Source organism: Solea solea, chromosome 7 (genome assembly GCF_958295425.1).
Source record: "Solea solea chromosome 7, fSolSol10.1, whole genome shotgun sequence".
Classification (NCBI taxonomy): domain Eukaryota; kingdom Metazoa; phylum Chordata; class Actinopteri; order Pleuronectiformes; family Soleidae; genus Solea; species Solea solea.
Window position 1 is genome coordinate 7,577,831 of NC_081140.1, and position 16,359 is coordinate 7,594,189.

At 41.4% G+C, this 16,359-nt stretch overlaps 1 protein-coding gene across 8 annotated transcripts in view; it reads left to right on the top strand.

Moving 5' to 3' along the window:
* fat3a (FAT atypical cadherin 3a) overlaps positions 1-16,359 on the top strand; it is a 159,797-nt gene that overhangs the window by 75,710 nt on the left and 67,728 nt on the right. For all 8 annotated transcript variants that reach the window (XM_058634784.1, XM_058634777.1, XM_058634781.1 and 5 more), the window contains one exon: positions 15,386-15,709. In XM_058634784.1, coding sequence (XP_058490767.1) covers positions 15,386-15,709 — 324 coding nt within the window. The remainder of the gene's footprint in view (positions 1-15,385; positions 15,710-16,359) is intronic.

Here is a 16,359-nt window from a genome sequence, read left to right on the forward strand (position 1 = left end):
TTGACGGGTGTGGTTTACAAAGAGAAATCAATAGAAAAAAGGAGGTTTTTATCACAAGGACCACCTCACTGCACTGTTACCCCACTTATTGCAGAAGGGTTGATTTTAAAGTTATTTAACTCATTACGGAAGCTTTGTAGTTTTTCCTTGTAGTAAAATAGTCCATTTCCGCGTCCTCTTTACACTTGCATGCACTTGTCCAGTGTATGATTTGTCGTGTTTTCCGGTGTTGGTATGGACGCCTGTTGTTTCCGACACAGAGATGAAAAGCTTGTCTGGACGCAGATTGTGTTAGTTTGAAAACGCTGTTTATAAATGAAAACATAGTAGCAGCACTGTCTCTGTAGCTCACCTCCTCAGTCCACCTCAGTCAGTCAGTGCGTTTACATGCACAGTCCAATCGAGCTAAGGCCGTAGTCTGACTAAGACAGGCAATTGGGCAACTTGCCGTGTCCGAGTACACATGCCGAGGAGAAAGTCAATTTATTAGCTGTGTACGTGTGACTCCACCGCCATAGGTGGCGCTGTATCTCTCGCTATCAGTTTCCTCTTGACCTTGCAGGTCAGTGACTGGGGTGGAAGGTTTGGTGCATGTGCAGAAAGCCCGACTAAGTGTATACATGCAGGAGTAATCAGACAATGAATCGCATTACCCAGGTGTGGTAGTCTGACTAAGACTAGCTCGACAGACAAAAGTGTTTACATGACATTTAGAAAACCAAATTGTTGTCTTAGTCTAACTAAAATGTGACTTTTAACATGCATTTAAATGCTTTTTAAAAGTACACACACACTTGCACCTTGTTCTCATCAATATTCTTTTTTTACCCCCCGTAAATGTGGCTTCTCAGCCTCCCTCCTGTCCATGGGTCTGTGTGTCTGCGATCCTTAGGTTTATTCAGTATTGTGTGAAAACACCAATTAGAAAGCTGCTGACAGGGCACACAGAGTGTAAATAAGCCCCAGAGGGGGGCTGATTAGGGGGTTGTGGAGGATACCAGTGTTGCAGGTGGAGTCAGAAGGTGGAATCAATTGCTGGGCAGAGGCCAGCGGCTGTTACAGTAACAGCAGGATGCTCCTTCATCTACACAAGAGACACTTGCAACTTAAAAGCTGTGGTAGGCAACATTGTGAGAGAAATGGTTGATCTTGGATTCTCGATTGTGAGTTGTTCAATATGTTTTGGTCTCTCTTTCTTGGGCGCACAGATGGACTTGTTTTAATGTGACAGATGATCAATGGCAATCTCTCCATCTCTGAGACTCTTGCTAGATATTGACAAGTGTTAAATTGCTTTTATTGTCCCACTCTCTTTGAGACTCTGTAAGTGTAATTCCAAATGGGGCAAAAAACAGGGAACCATCTCATCAAAATATGGTAGAGAACGAGGCTCTAGTAACCAGGCTGAGATAGAACGCTGTCAGTCAGACTGTTTCTATCCTCCTCCTGTTATGGCACACAGATCCATCAATTAATCCTCCCTCAGGCTGCATCTTCACTCTAAATTTAGCATCAAGCTCATTCTACGAGACAGGGACAAACCCAGAGTGAGGCTTTTTCACAAACCAGACATGATGCCCTGACTTTGTATTGTTCTCCGCCACAGCGCTTACAAAATTACAGCGCATTCTAATTTGTCGACTTATAATGTAAGATTAGCTTATCTCGGCGTTAAAGACGCAGTCGCTCGAAACCCTTTCAGTTCAGCCTGACCCCGTTGTCTCATTTCGTTCACCTGCTCCTCCCCCGTCATCTGTTTAACTTGCTCTCTTCTCCGTTGTGTCTTTCTGAGAATCATCTGAAATAAAAATAGGGTGACATTTTATTGCTGAGTCTTTTAATCACCCTCTCTGCAAATCGCCATGGCAACGGGTAATTAGATTGGCAGCCACCTATCCGGCCATAATCTGAACGGAGTAGAAATAATATCAGGTAAAGGAGAATTAAAATGCATGTGTGTGTGTGTGTGTGTGTGTGTGTGACGAGTTTTTCTAAATGATCACACAACCAAACAAAAGCAAATGAAAAGGTAAACACTACACTGCTTTGATAATGGGATCTGCCGACCGCAGATTCATGTGAGCTCACTTTTTTGAACCACAATACCGTTACTTGCATGTCAACATCATCGCGATAGCGGTTGTAACCGCTCGTGGCACTTTGGACGTAAACAAAGAAATGAGAGCGATGATAATTATGAATATGGTCAGGTTTAGGCACAATGAAGTAATCTCAAACACAATCAAAAAAGACTCGAATGAGATGCCAGGCCAGCCGTGCAGTGGGCCGCTGCCTCAGTGTCTCCCCCTCTAAACGAGAAATACAACAGTAAACCTAAATCTAAGTCAAACAAAACGTGAAGAAACGAGGACTAGTGCTGATCTCCAAACCAAACTAAAATAAGGGAAAAAAAACCTGACATGAGTCGGGAAACTAGAAACCAAGCAGGGAAGACTGCTGTGGTCAAGAGGGAGAGCCAAGACTAAACACCCGCTCTCTCTCTCTCTCTCTCTCTCGTAATGCTCCTCTAACCTAGTGGCCACACATAACAAGGTTTAGACAAGGACAAGGACACATTTTTCCTCATATCATCACATAGAGACACTGTGATCGTCATGATGATCATCATCATAAAGTCAGTGATACAGTGTTAAAACACACCAGGAAGCTGCCCCTCCACCTCCTTGAGGGAATTCCACTTTTCACCAACATTTGAGAACTCCATCACTTTAAAAGTGTTTACGTCACCCAAAAGGAGAAACAATATCACATTCCATTATTTTAACAGAACGTGCAACTGTAACGTTTTACAAATATAAAACTGCAATGTTTTTTCTGAGATCGTGTCCAGGCTGATATAAACGGCCACGTTATATAACTGTTGGGCATGATAATGAGTGGTCTGAAAAGTGAAAGTGATGGACCCGAGTATTTTCACGGTACTTGACGGATCACGGATGTATTTACAGTGACAGAAACAATACAGTCTTTGCCTGACACGGTCTACAGCACTGCTTCTAGCATGTGTGAAGAGTGTGTCGTCAACAATAGTGAGCAACACAACACAGTTTACCTGAGTGCAGCTATTTTTATATGTTTTTGGGTCACACCATAAAGTCTCTAGGTAATACGGAACATGGCTCCTGGAGGGATAGTCTCCCCTTCATTCATTAAAAACCCGTGTTTGTGTCGTTCTTCAGTGCTTTCAGCACCACGGACTAGATTCCATTCATCTTTTTCAGTGTTTTTTTGGCAGGTGATGTGCTCACATATCCTCAATCGTTGTTTCCCTTTGAGGTGTACATAATGCTTTATGCATTACATCTAGGAGTAGGAATCTCATGGTACCTCACACTCTGATTTGATCGGGATCTGAAGGCCTGTTCAAAACGGTCTTGTATCAATGAAGCATAATTAGATAATCGTATTAAATCCCATTATATACAAATGGGAGAAATGTGTCGACTGGAGCATTTCTGATGAAACCAGGAAATTAAAAGTGTTTCCCACTGATTTCATTCAGTCTATGGGGGGGGGGGGTGCGCACACAGGCACACGCATACTATGTGGACACAGCAGCAACACATCACAAGTGACTGGTACACACAGGCCCAACGCCACGAAGAGTCATGAGTCATAAGGCTCGGTTGCATTTTCTCAATTTAAGCTCGATGCATCGGAGGAATCATTTAGAGAACGGCAAAACAAGAGAGGATTATTATTTTAATGGATCGTTTTTTTTTGCTTCGGGTGTATTTAGTGACAGCACATATAGCTGATAGCTGAATCACAACACGTTCGGTCGTATTTTAGTTCAGTGACTGTGTCAGACGGAGTCTATGCTCCGGTCATGTGAAATAACGACTTTGCTCGTCGCTAGTTTGTGTGTTTGTGTCGCGTATAAAACAGAGTGTAACTGCAGTTGCCATGACGACCCCACCCACTCTGAGGAGGAATATAATGGAAAATGACGCGACTGGAGTCGAGCCAAGTACAAGTAAAAAAAAGCTGCTTTTGAAAGAAATGAATACATTTGAACCATATTTACTACTTTGCTTGTTCTATGTCATTTTTAGCACGCTAATTCACGTTGTGTTTCACCGTCTGCATGGTCAAAATAACCGTCACATATCTATCCATGATTTTTGTATTTTATTTCCTCCATCTGTATCCACACCTGGACACCTCTTACTCCACAAAGAATGTATATAAAAAGTGGCTTCACAGTAGTTTCCATCTTGCAAGACTCCCACTGTGAGGCCTGGAAACTTGCGATTTGACCGGCACAATGTCTGTTTTTGAAAGTGGTCATTTGAAGACATCACCTGCAGGCAGACAGGCAGGCGACTATTATAAGATACCGGCTGTCAATCACACTGCTGTTCACTCATATGTGACGTACTTTATCTTCCTCTAATGAAGGAAACCTGAAAAAAGACCATTAACTCTCGATGAAATTGTTTCCTGTCTCCATTCCCGCAGTTTCAGAGTTCTATTTGCAGCCTGCGGAGTCGCCTCCTGGTGGCTAACTGCTACTTCTGTCCTCCTTGCTATGGCAGCAATATTAAAAGTGGAAGACTGCTTCCATTTTTATATGCAGTCTATGTTCTTCCACTGAATTAGGTTGGAGGGAACGATGTCTGAAAATAAGTATATCATCATGCAAATGCTTTTTTATTACCCGGCTTCCTAACTTCCCTCTCGGTATTATGTTTTTTTTTTTGGTTTTTTTTCCATCATTGCCCCTTTTGAATGCTTGCTACATTTTTGTGAAGCCTCACGAGGGATAAAACCCCTCTCTTATTTATGCACTAACCTTTACCTCCCCCCACTAATGCTGATAGAGGCCACATTGTAGCGCCGCACATTATCGCTCTAATGCTAGCTGGCTAATGAGGGTTTTACCTGAGGGGTCTCAGGTGCTAATCTCCGCTCCAAGCTGAAGGACTAGCTGAGGACTCATTATAACCCTCAGAGGGGGCAGCTTAACAGGAGCCTGAGAAACGCTCCCTGCTGCTCATTTCTCTCTAATAGCCTCTTCACTATCTGACAAGACTGACCACCTGACCTCTCACACCTGCAGTAACCCCCCCCCCCCCCACATTCCATGGAAAACTCCACAGGAGGATGAGGTTATTTCCTGGTGCAGGTTTGTTTAAGTTTAGTGCCGCAGCAGCATCTTTTACTTATTCTGCTGCTCTTTTTTCCCCCTTCTCATTCTTTCCATCCCATCAGCATCCACCTCTCTTCCGACCTTCTCTAAATGATGAATGAGGCAGCAGATAAAAAGCTGACTGTGGTGAGAGAGAGAGAGAGAGAGAACGTGTCTCTCTCTGGGTCTGTTCAGAGATGTCAGGTGGACGACTGAGAGCAACCTCAGACGGATTTTGAGTTGTGATCCCTCAGACCACAGTCAGTGGTGTAAATGAAAACGTGACATGGTTCACACCGCAGTCGGTGGACTCGGGTGACGTCCCCCGTGAAAGTGGAAGTGTGTCCACAGTCGCGAACAAACACGAGAAGCACACATTTGTATGAGCCGACTTTGTCTATGGCATCCTGAGAAGTTTCAGAAAGCTTTTACCGCGATTACAACCACGTGTTTTCCATCTTGCCAGAGTTCCATCATGAACTACAATCTCTTCTATTGATGTCTTGAGAGACCATAGTTCAGAGCAGCTGCTCTGTAGGGCTGCATGCAGTGCTAGTGCTGGGCAGTGTGCAGAGTATTTCACTGCCACTCTCGCTCATTATCTACGGGAAGTAATCCCATCTGACACAGAGTGAAAGGCGCGGTACACCCTGAGTAAGTTGCCAGAGATGAACGTGAATGATGAAGAGTGAATGGTTATTCACTCTCACACCTACGAGCAATTAGCCCCTGCATGTTTTTGCACTGCTCTGTGGGAGAAAAACCCGGAGAACCCGGAGAAGAGCCACGCATACACAGGGAGAACATGCAAACTCCATGCAGAAAGGCTCTTGTTTGGTTCGGGGTTGCAGACCCTCGTCTTTTTGCTGCAAGGCAACATTGCTAGCCACCATGCCATTGTGTGGCCCACTGGAGTTTTTTAATTATACCAAAATATTATAGAACTTCTTTGTGCATTGAAGTTCCAGTGTGTGCACTCTTCATCCATCGTCACATCTCTGTGTACAGCATGTACTGGAATCTGCCCAAACTCCGAGGTTTGTGTGAGCCTCTGGGCTGTGTAGCAGAGAGTCCTTTAGAGCTGGATACTCTGACCTACGGCTTCACCCCTTTTTATTTTCTGGCTCCACTGCGGGTTGCCTTTTTATTGACAGGGCCAAACGGTGTGGTGAGTTTAGAATTCTAGGAAGAAAAAGGTTTAGTGTGACTCGGCGGAGTAAAGTGAGGAAAGAAAAGTCCTCTGGTGGAATGGAAAGGGCAGTGATCTTATAACTCAGCTGAGTCTTATGGTATTACAAGGTAAAATCAAAGACCAATATCCAGCTGTACAACTGCATTGTAAATATAATGAAAATAATAATAATAAATAATGATTTCATAGATGTGATGAGATGGTAGGATATAAAACACAAAGATAAGTAGTATGTTGTTTTTTTTCATAAGTATTGCTGGGGATATCTTTCTACAGTTTAAAATAATTCCAAAAATAAAATTAAACATAAAAAAACAAATTAAAAACACCCATTGATAAGGGGTGCAGCAGCTCAACCAGCCCATGGTTTAGTATAAATTACATTTTCTTCATAACAGTTTCAGTACATTTCAGTTTGTTCACCTCTTTTCTGAAAACAGAAAAGAGGTGATTTATTCTTCTTGTTATGAAGAATAAATGTCTTACACAGAGAGGTGTGATAATAAATGAAAAGTTATAGAAACTGAATCATTATAATGTAGTAATTATAAGTATTATGAATATAATATGGTTATATCTTAATGGAACATTTATTTTTAAGTGTGGCTGGTGCACTAATGCATAAACAGTACATGTATGTCATGTCTTGCTTTATTGAAAGGGTATTTTGAATGATGCATAAGTGAAAATTACAGCCATTAAGATTTAAAGTCATTAAGCTATCCTTTTTTAAGGTTTAGTCCAAACAATGATCTGAAATGACTTCTTGTTTTTTTCACCCTGTTCAAAATCAGTGAATCGTCCTACCATGACGTGTTCATTTGAAGGATATTTGTGTTTGATATCATGGTATAGACACTGGAGAGACAGATCTCAAAGCAGCAACGTTGATCACATCACTCCTGTCATTTCCAATTATGGCTCCCTGCATGAACATGAACATCATAAAACTAGCTGTGAACACCACGGCTTCCTGTGACATTTAGCGACGTCATTATGAATGCACATTAAATATTAACTAAGTAACAGAGGGTGCAGTAGTTTGTATCGTCAAATATTCTGTTTTTAACTGTCTTTATTTTGATTGGTTCAAATATTACAATTGGATTAAATGTTTGACTGACATTATATTATATAAGGGTTGCACTAGGCTTTGCTGTATCTATGTTTCTTTAAAACCAAACTCTGTTCCATGCTGTAGCCCTATTAAATCTAACGCTGTACATTTAGGTTCAACTTTATACTTCAGTATATGAACACTTCATACATTTCAAATACAAAGAAACCCAACTATTCAAAAACTTGAGAGGTTGGGGGTCAATTCCAGGCACATCAATTCACTCAGTTCCACAGTGTAATTGCACTTAGTCCAAACTATTTCTTGTAGATATTGTTTGTGTATCGTGGGAGTTTAAACCACTTTCCTGAGGAGCTGTTTACATTTAGAGTGAAATTGACTCACATCGTTTGTAATGTCAGGAGCTTTCTTTGTAATTCTCCGCATATACTTCTCACTGCGTTAGTGTTTGTTTTTTTCCTGATTTTACTTGCGGTATTGAACACTCTGGCTAGTTAATCTCAACAGCAAATGTCTGACTTCATTTTTTTGCTGATATATAATGATATGATGGGATGATGGGATCAGTAGTGGCTGTCATTCATACTGAGCAGCTTTGCATCAATAACATATGTTTATGGAACAATCCAACTCTGACTTGACACAATAAGAGAGGAATAAAACTGCATTAGTTTTCTGCAGATGATGAAAAACACTGTGCAGTCTGAGTGCAGGGGGGAAAACGAAGCAAAGAGAAAATGGCCTGGTTTGATCTGGATCTGCCGCTGATCTTGTTCAGACCCGGTATTACCATCTGTCTTGAGGAGTAGGCGGCGGTATACGATGTGACAGCTGTTATTGGGCGTGTAGTTCTAATTAACTAACGTTAATGTGCTGACATGTACAATGTGTCTGAATAAAAGCAGAAACCTCTAGTTACCTATTTCCTGTCATTTTCGGCCTGGAGAATGTTACTTTTCAAGCTCTACGGCGTCTTCAAGGGAATTCTTCTTTACATGGAGAGCTGAAATATTTGCAGCCGATGTGGTCTGGTCTGGTCTGGTCTGGTATGCGCTGCATGGATAAACTAAATTAAGCTTTGTTAAATGCCAATTACTGAGACAGTTCACATGATGTTTGGATTCTTAATGTATACAGACACACACTCACACATTAGTCACTGTTTGCATGTGGCACCACTGCAAATGGGATGCATTTTCCTCCAGCTCCGGAAAGCATGCAACAATTAGAAACAGTGAGTGCCTGCCCACTGGGCCTCCACTCACGTGGATTCATGCACATGTGAATCACTGCATTAAGTAATTCTCTTAATTCCCAATTAGGCTTGAGAATAACATCTTTGGCTTGTTGAGATGCACTTCCCCAGAAACCCAGAAGCCCCAGAAGGTCTGGCAGACTCAAGAGCCTCAAAATGAACTGTAGCTACAGTAGCATGAGGGCTGAAGAGGACTGAAGTCTCTCACTTCAGCTCACTTATTGGTCTTAATGTATATATATATATATATATATATACATAGCTGCACTTGTATGGGATGCTAATGTCAGTTTTCAAACACATCCTGGAGGAAAGGATCTTTCTTGATAGTATATATCTAGTATATACTGAGTTTGGCACATTTGTTAAGTTCCTTAAGCCTCAGCTACCCCACTTTTAATGATGTTCTCCATCTTGTCTCCGTTTATCGTCATTTACTGTACGCTGTCCGCTCACAGCAGCGTGCAGACATATGGAGATTGGAAATAGGCCATTAAAACACACACAGTAACACACCCGTTTGATGCCTGTGGTGTTGCTCTTGAGGAAAGTGCATCAGCGCTCAATTTGACAACAGAGCAGATGTTGGAAACAAAAAAAGTAAGCATTGGGCAGGTGATGGAACACGACTGATGCAACGGTCTGGCTGATTTTGTTGTGGTTTTCTCGGATTACAGATTGAATATTCTTAATACTGGAGGTAACAATACAGATTAGGAAAGGCCAGGTCTGGTTTGCTGGTATGGTGCAAAAACATAGAGATGATTGACTGTGAATAAAAAGGCATGTTGTCTCTTGGTTCGGAGATTGAAGTCTATGCTGAAGTATTTGAAACAAGCATTCTCTCGAATGGCCACCAGGGAGCAACCCAACTGGTTCGTAGAGTATGTGTGATGAGTTTATGAGTCGCAGTCACTAGTTACAGGTCTTCTTTAATGAAGCATGATGTCCAGTTTATAAGTTATGGTCCCATTTAGACCATAAAAGCAGGGTATAGTTACACCATGCTTGAGGACATGGTTATGCTATGATTGAAATACAATAGGTGGACGTACACTGGACAAGCTCTCAGTGCGGTCTAGGTTTGTGTACTTGACGGCCAACGGATTTTGTTTTAATAAAATAAAACCGAAATGAGCCGTTTCTATTATTTGTAAATGGAAATTGGGAAATGGCTCATTTTGGAAAAATCGGCAATCATTGAAAAGGCAAAAAGACAGAATGATCAGTTCTCTCAATATACAAATAAAGAGAAATCGGAAATTTGCCTGTAGTCTAAACATGTCTTTACAGGAATTCACTAGTTTTATAGCAGAAAACAGACTGAATGGAAAAAAGGTGGGATGCTGAGGTCCAAAAAGTCGCGCAGCACAAATCCAACTGTGGCTCGCTTAACCGCGGTCAAGCCCCTGCTCAGCACATTCCGCTCAGAAAAACCCCGGGTTGCTTCATACTGAGTGTTTAACACAGCGGAGGGTTCACCACAGGACTTTCCATTCAGTCGGTTTTGCTGCTATAAAACTAGTAAATTTGTGTAAAGACATGTTTAGACTTCTGCGTACAGCGCACCAGCGTCATCGGATTCCGGTCAGTCATTTTGTTTCTCGATTTGCGTTTATTTGCAAATCCAGACAACTGATCATTCTGTCTTTTTCCTCATTCAGTTATTGTCGATTTTTGTTTTTTTCCATTTCCCTATTTGTAAATGGTAATCAGGAAACGGCTCGTTTTTTTTCTTAAAATGAAAATCCGTTGGCCGTCAAGTACACGGACCGGTCTACCCCACTCTTCCAAATATGATTTAACAGAAATCAGCAAAGTACTACACTCAGAGATGGGTTGCCACTTAGAAAGGGCGCCATGCAGATACAAAGGGTTTACTCTAATGTAATAAACGGTCTGAAATGATGCACCTCCTTGTCATATGCTGTCTATTGCTGCAGTGCGGTTGAGTTTGAGTTGCGCTGCTCTGCGAGGAAGCAGACTCTCTGTTACTCCCCGCTCTCCAGCGTGTGTTCAATTCAGCACTCCTGTGACTTTTGCCGTTAATTCCATGCTCTGAATCAGAAAGCGTGCGTGTAAGCAGGAGCTTAAGCTTTGGTGCGCTGCTATTAATTGTAGTGTGGCCACGGGGCCGGAAGGAGGCAGAGATGAATGGACAGCGAGGCAGAGGGAGAACACAGAACGGGGCAACTCTGATTTAATTAAGGCCAACCTTGAACATGCCGTCGTCCCACAGGATCAAAAACCATCAAGCAATGTGTGTGCGTATGTGTTTTTGTTCCCTCTTTAGGACCTTTTTTCTGGCATAAGCATTGACCTTGTCAGGACCAGTAGTGTGTGTGCATGTATGTGCGAGAGAAAGGGAACACAAGCACCAAAGCCACACTTACACATCGTGTATATGACGTCATTATGTTCAAATTTTACACACACACACACACACAGCCGCATTTGTGTATTTTCTACACAAAGTAGGATCAAGTGCCACTTATAGTCCATTTGTTTATTTCACTTAAGGTGGCACTTCTGTAGCTTTTAAAAGCCATTTGTCACTCAAGGCAAACAGAAGCAGTGCATCTTGTGAGCAGTGAATGGTGGTGGTTCATTTCCAAACACACATTTATGAAATACTAGGGGATCTTTCTGAGCTTATGAATGGACTGCAGAGAAGTGGATTTTGCTGTGGCAGTGGTTTGTCGCGTTGGGGTAAATCCCTCAGTAGCATTTCCTGGAAAAACAAATACATACAGTGTATATGTATATATTTATATGTATATATATATATATATATATATATATATATATATATATATATATATATATGTATATATACATGTATATATATATATATATATATATATATATATATATATATATATACATATATATATATATATATATATATATACACACAAACACACTCATTTGGGAGGGGACACAGTACAAGCTCAGGTGAGTCCTCCTCCTCCACTATAAGGATATACGTTTGTGTGTGTGTGTGTGTGTGTGTGTGTGTGTACTCGTGTTAGTCGTTAAAAGCGTTACGTCTTCTCACCAGAACGTTGGCAGTTTGATCCCCGACTTCTCTCGTTTGCATGCCAGTTTCTAATGTGCTGGCAGATTGAGGTATATTATAAGCATATTGCATATGCACGCTGCCATCATGGCTTTGCTCAGACAAAAATAACACACAGATCATCATCATGTTGTGGCTAATGGTGCTAAAGGTGTGCTGTGCACGGTGTGTAAAATTGTGTAGTAGTGTAATGGCCGATTCGTATACATTTTTCCATCTGCAAGATCACGTGACTTTGTGAACTTAAGCGGATTGCAATCTGTGCTTGTGCTGCCCAAAGAATTGTGACCACACAGGCTGCACATTTCAACCATGCATGTTCCAGGTAAGAAAATACAGCATACTGGAATAGAATGTCACAATAGATAGACCACCTAAAATACTCAGTGACATATAATTACACACAAACGCAGATGAAGACAGTACACAGTATTTCCTGCCACCCACCCACACACACACACACACACCGATTCAAACAATGCACAGGACAGCAGACAAAAACACTCACACACTGAGGTCAGAGGTCTCTGGAGTTTTGACTAGACTTTCCACTGGCAAGGCATCATGGGATTAAGTCATATGTTAAACAGATTCTCCCCTGGCCTTGATAGCTTCCTCTCTTCCTCTCTGTTTTGCATAGTTTGACAGGCCTGCCTGAAAGCCTGTGGTCGGGCTGTTTACTCATCCTGTCTGTGTTTAAATTAAAGGAACAAATGCTTCATTAGGAACACGGGGTTCGCTCTGTGTGTGTGTGTGTGTGTGTGTGTGTGTCTCAGAGGAGATCATAGGACTACTAAATGAGGCCTCCTGCTGTGCAGAATAATTGTTGGCATTGGAAGTCAAAATGTTTGAGGATGAAATCATAGCGAGACACTCACCAGCCATTTTCATGTGGCAGCGTTGAGCTAAACTGCTGTGGGGCATCTGTTATAGATAAATAAACAATCAGCTCAAGGTCTACTTATTAGCTTTTCTATCTCACACACACACACACACACACACACACACACACACACCCCACCACCTTGATAAGTGCATCCGCACATTTTAAGGATGTAATGAGATTATTGGGCTAATTTTTAAGGTTTAAGGCGATGTCCACAAAGTGTGCAGGGATGCACTGATTTATCGATTGTACATTGGTTTTGGCTGAGTTTCATCTCTCTCAGTGCCATTAGTCTTTTTAGCAAATATGGCTGATGCAGGTACTGATTTCTATCTGCTTATCCTCATTTTATAATAATTCACTCCATGTTAACTATCAGGTAGATACATTAATATGATAATATGGATATAGTGTTTGTAAACCGAATACATTTACAAGGAAGTAGTTGAATTAGAGGAGTGAGGGGCAAAGAAGGCTCGATTTTAAATAAATATATAATTATTAGCAATTATTTTGACTGAAATATGTATTGTATTAGAGGGAATGGTCATTTTCACACAATTGTTCTTATTTTTATTGGAAAAACATTTAAAATGACTACCCTGTGAGCAAATCTGTGCGAAAACAAAGATGTTCTTCTGTCTGTGGAGTGTGATGTGTCAATCAGGACAATATTTAATCTAAAATGGTATTTTTCGAAGTATTGTGACTTTTGCTATTAGGAAATTGCAGTAAGCCATATTGTGATGTTATGGAAATTTCGTGCAATCGTGAAAGAAAAAGCTGGAAGATGGGGCTTTAATTCTCACAACCCCTGGTTTTTCCAGGTCACTTTTAGGGAAACATTTATTCAGTTTGCACTTTTGTTTGCTTTACCTTGAGCTTTTAGTTCTGTTTCCTGTTTTATTTTGAAGATTTTCTTTCCTGTGTACCTTGTGTGTAGTTTTGCTTCCTGTCCTGTCATCCCTGATTGCATGCCCCGCCCCTAATCTGCTTCACCTGTGTCTCATTTGTCACACCTGTGTTTGTTTGTCCCTGCCCCCCTAGTGTGTTTAGTGTCTGTGCTCCCAGTGTGTGCATAATACAAAGATAGCTTAAATAGGACGGAAATACTTTAAATCATACTGTTACGAATTTTTTTATCAAGAAGATTTATTAGTTTCCTTGCCATGAAAAGAACACTGAAACAAATGAAACACTGGTATCAGCTGGTTGTTTTTAAGAAGGTGGTACGACCTCAGAAGGTCTCAATAGGTGCATGACCTAACATATTAATAGACTTGTCCAGCGACAAGAGATGAAGCAGCTGTTAGTCACCACCAATCTCTCAGTGACAGACGTGGTGAGCAGATGTCCAACAGCAGGTATCCACTCACAGTCAAGTGAAGCTTTAAGATAAATGAAGTGGACTGAACGCATCAAGCTGCGTCTGAGAAATGCATTTTCTTTTCAGAAAGTCTGTTTTCTCTGCACTTTCTGTCCAAAAAACATGTCCAGTTGTTGGACTGCGCTTGTCTCGCGGTGGACGGCTTCTTTATTTACCGTCAAAGGCAAGAAAAGCAATTTCCTCAACTTCATTTATTCTTCTGCATCAGGATGCTTTGTGGCTTTGTGTCTCCCTCACTTCCCCATAAACTGGATTTATAGTTGATGTAAAGCCTTAACATGAACACTGCTGTGGATGTGACCACACCATATCCAGTTATTTACACAATGCTGTGCATGTTTGTTATTTTTTTATCAACAGAAATGCTTTTAATAGAAACATTTTCCTCACATTTTAGGTTTAAATATATGCAAGACAATTCAATTTTTCAGATAAATGTACTTATTTGCATGTGCATTCAAAACAGAAATCCAAAATTAAACCATGATCATTAGTAGGTTTATCATTTCTTTTTCTGTGTATCACTACATCGATATTCACCATGTGAATGATACATCACGCAGGATTATAACAAGGAATACAACTGGAAAGCTGTCTGGATAAGTGATAATGATGTGGAGGTTTCTGACACAGGTTATGAAAGAAAACAGAAATGCTGGTTATTTAGTTGATATAGTTCATTTATTCACATGTTATGTATAAAAAGGCAATATAGAGTATGATAAAACTTGAATAAATTATGCAGGAAAGATGAGACGGACAACTTACGGAGATACCTCGCCACAAATAAAAACACCATTAACCAGGAAACCGTAATTACCTGAGAAAAGTGTCAAAAATGATTCTTTATGAGAGGCCAGAGAGTGTTAATGTAGATTTTGTTTGTCGTGATGCAGGTAGATTATCTTCTGTGTTGTTATGTGTACTGACAATGTGGAAAATCAACATCCTCTCCGTGTCTTGTGTTAAATGGTTCAAGAAAACTTTATTTATACATCTCGTAAAATGAAATTAATGTAGACACACATGGAATGAGGGCATGCCAACACTCTGGTGCATAAACATGTATGGATGCATATAGAACCACTGGGACTAAAGCACAGGGCTGTGTATGATGTGTCAGAAACAGCCTCGGGTCTTTTCTCTCATTCTTTCTTCTTGCTGCCTTGGCTTTTGACAGTATAATGAAATGACAATAAGTGAAGTCTCTGCAGTAAACAACAATCTTGATATTACTCTGTGTACTGTTTGATTATTTCCTTGTTCCAGGCAAACCGTACAGTGTGTCCGTATAATGAGAACAAGCAAAGTGGAAACACTAAGTGCTTTCTCTCTCTCTCTCTCTGTCTCCACCAGGTGTGATCTACACCACCGACATGTTGGACCGCGAGACCAAGGACTCGTATTGGCTAACAGTGTACGCCAGTGACCACGGCGTGGTTCCCCAGTTCGCCACCATCGAGGTGTTCGTCCAGGTTGAGGACGTTAACGACAATGCCCCCCTGACCTCAGAGCCACTGTACCGACCCTCGGTGCCAGAGAACTCCCCGCGCGACGTTTCCGTCATCCAGATTCAGGCGCAGGATCCTGACACCACACCCGCCGCTGCCGCCGACAGGCTGAGCTACCGCATCATCAGTGGAAACCCACAGAACTTCTTCACCATAAACAGCCGCACCGGTGAGTAATGAGTGCTGGGTGTGTGTGTGTGTGCGTGTGTGCGTGTGCTGATGAAGAGTGAGAGACCATTGCATTTCTGGTGTCTCTTATTATGGAAACGAAGAAGCGAACATGACTGATACCCGTTTTAAAAGAGTCGCTGGTTGTGTGGGCCTATGTAGGGCAGCATCCTGCATCCTCAAGCGTCCCTCCTCTTTGGTGCTGCTTGAGCTGTTTAACTCATAAGCATAAATTACTGATGGCTTACTAAAACTATTTTTGAATAGCCACCAGGGGGAATTTCCAATGGTTGCAAAAAATAACTTTGTTTTGGAGTCTCTGGTAAAATGAACCCACTTCTCGCTTGATTTATAACATCAGTAAACATTTTCCTGTGGAGTTATTGGCCTCACTTGCCAGGTACAGGTCTTCTTCAATAGAGCATGATGTCAGTTTTATAAAGGATGTTCCTATACAGATGAAAATAGATAAATAAAGCACTGCACATATGAATGGTATAGTCCAATAGGAGTCAGGTGACACCTCTGAACATTAACATGGAGGCAGCCGAATTGCAATTCTGGAGTCTTCAAATGGGAAGTTCAGATTCTTATGGGTCAGCACAAATCCTAGTTAAGCCTTAAAACATCCATAAAGTGTTTAGTATCTTG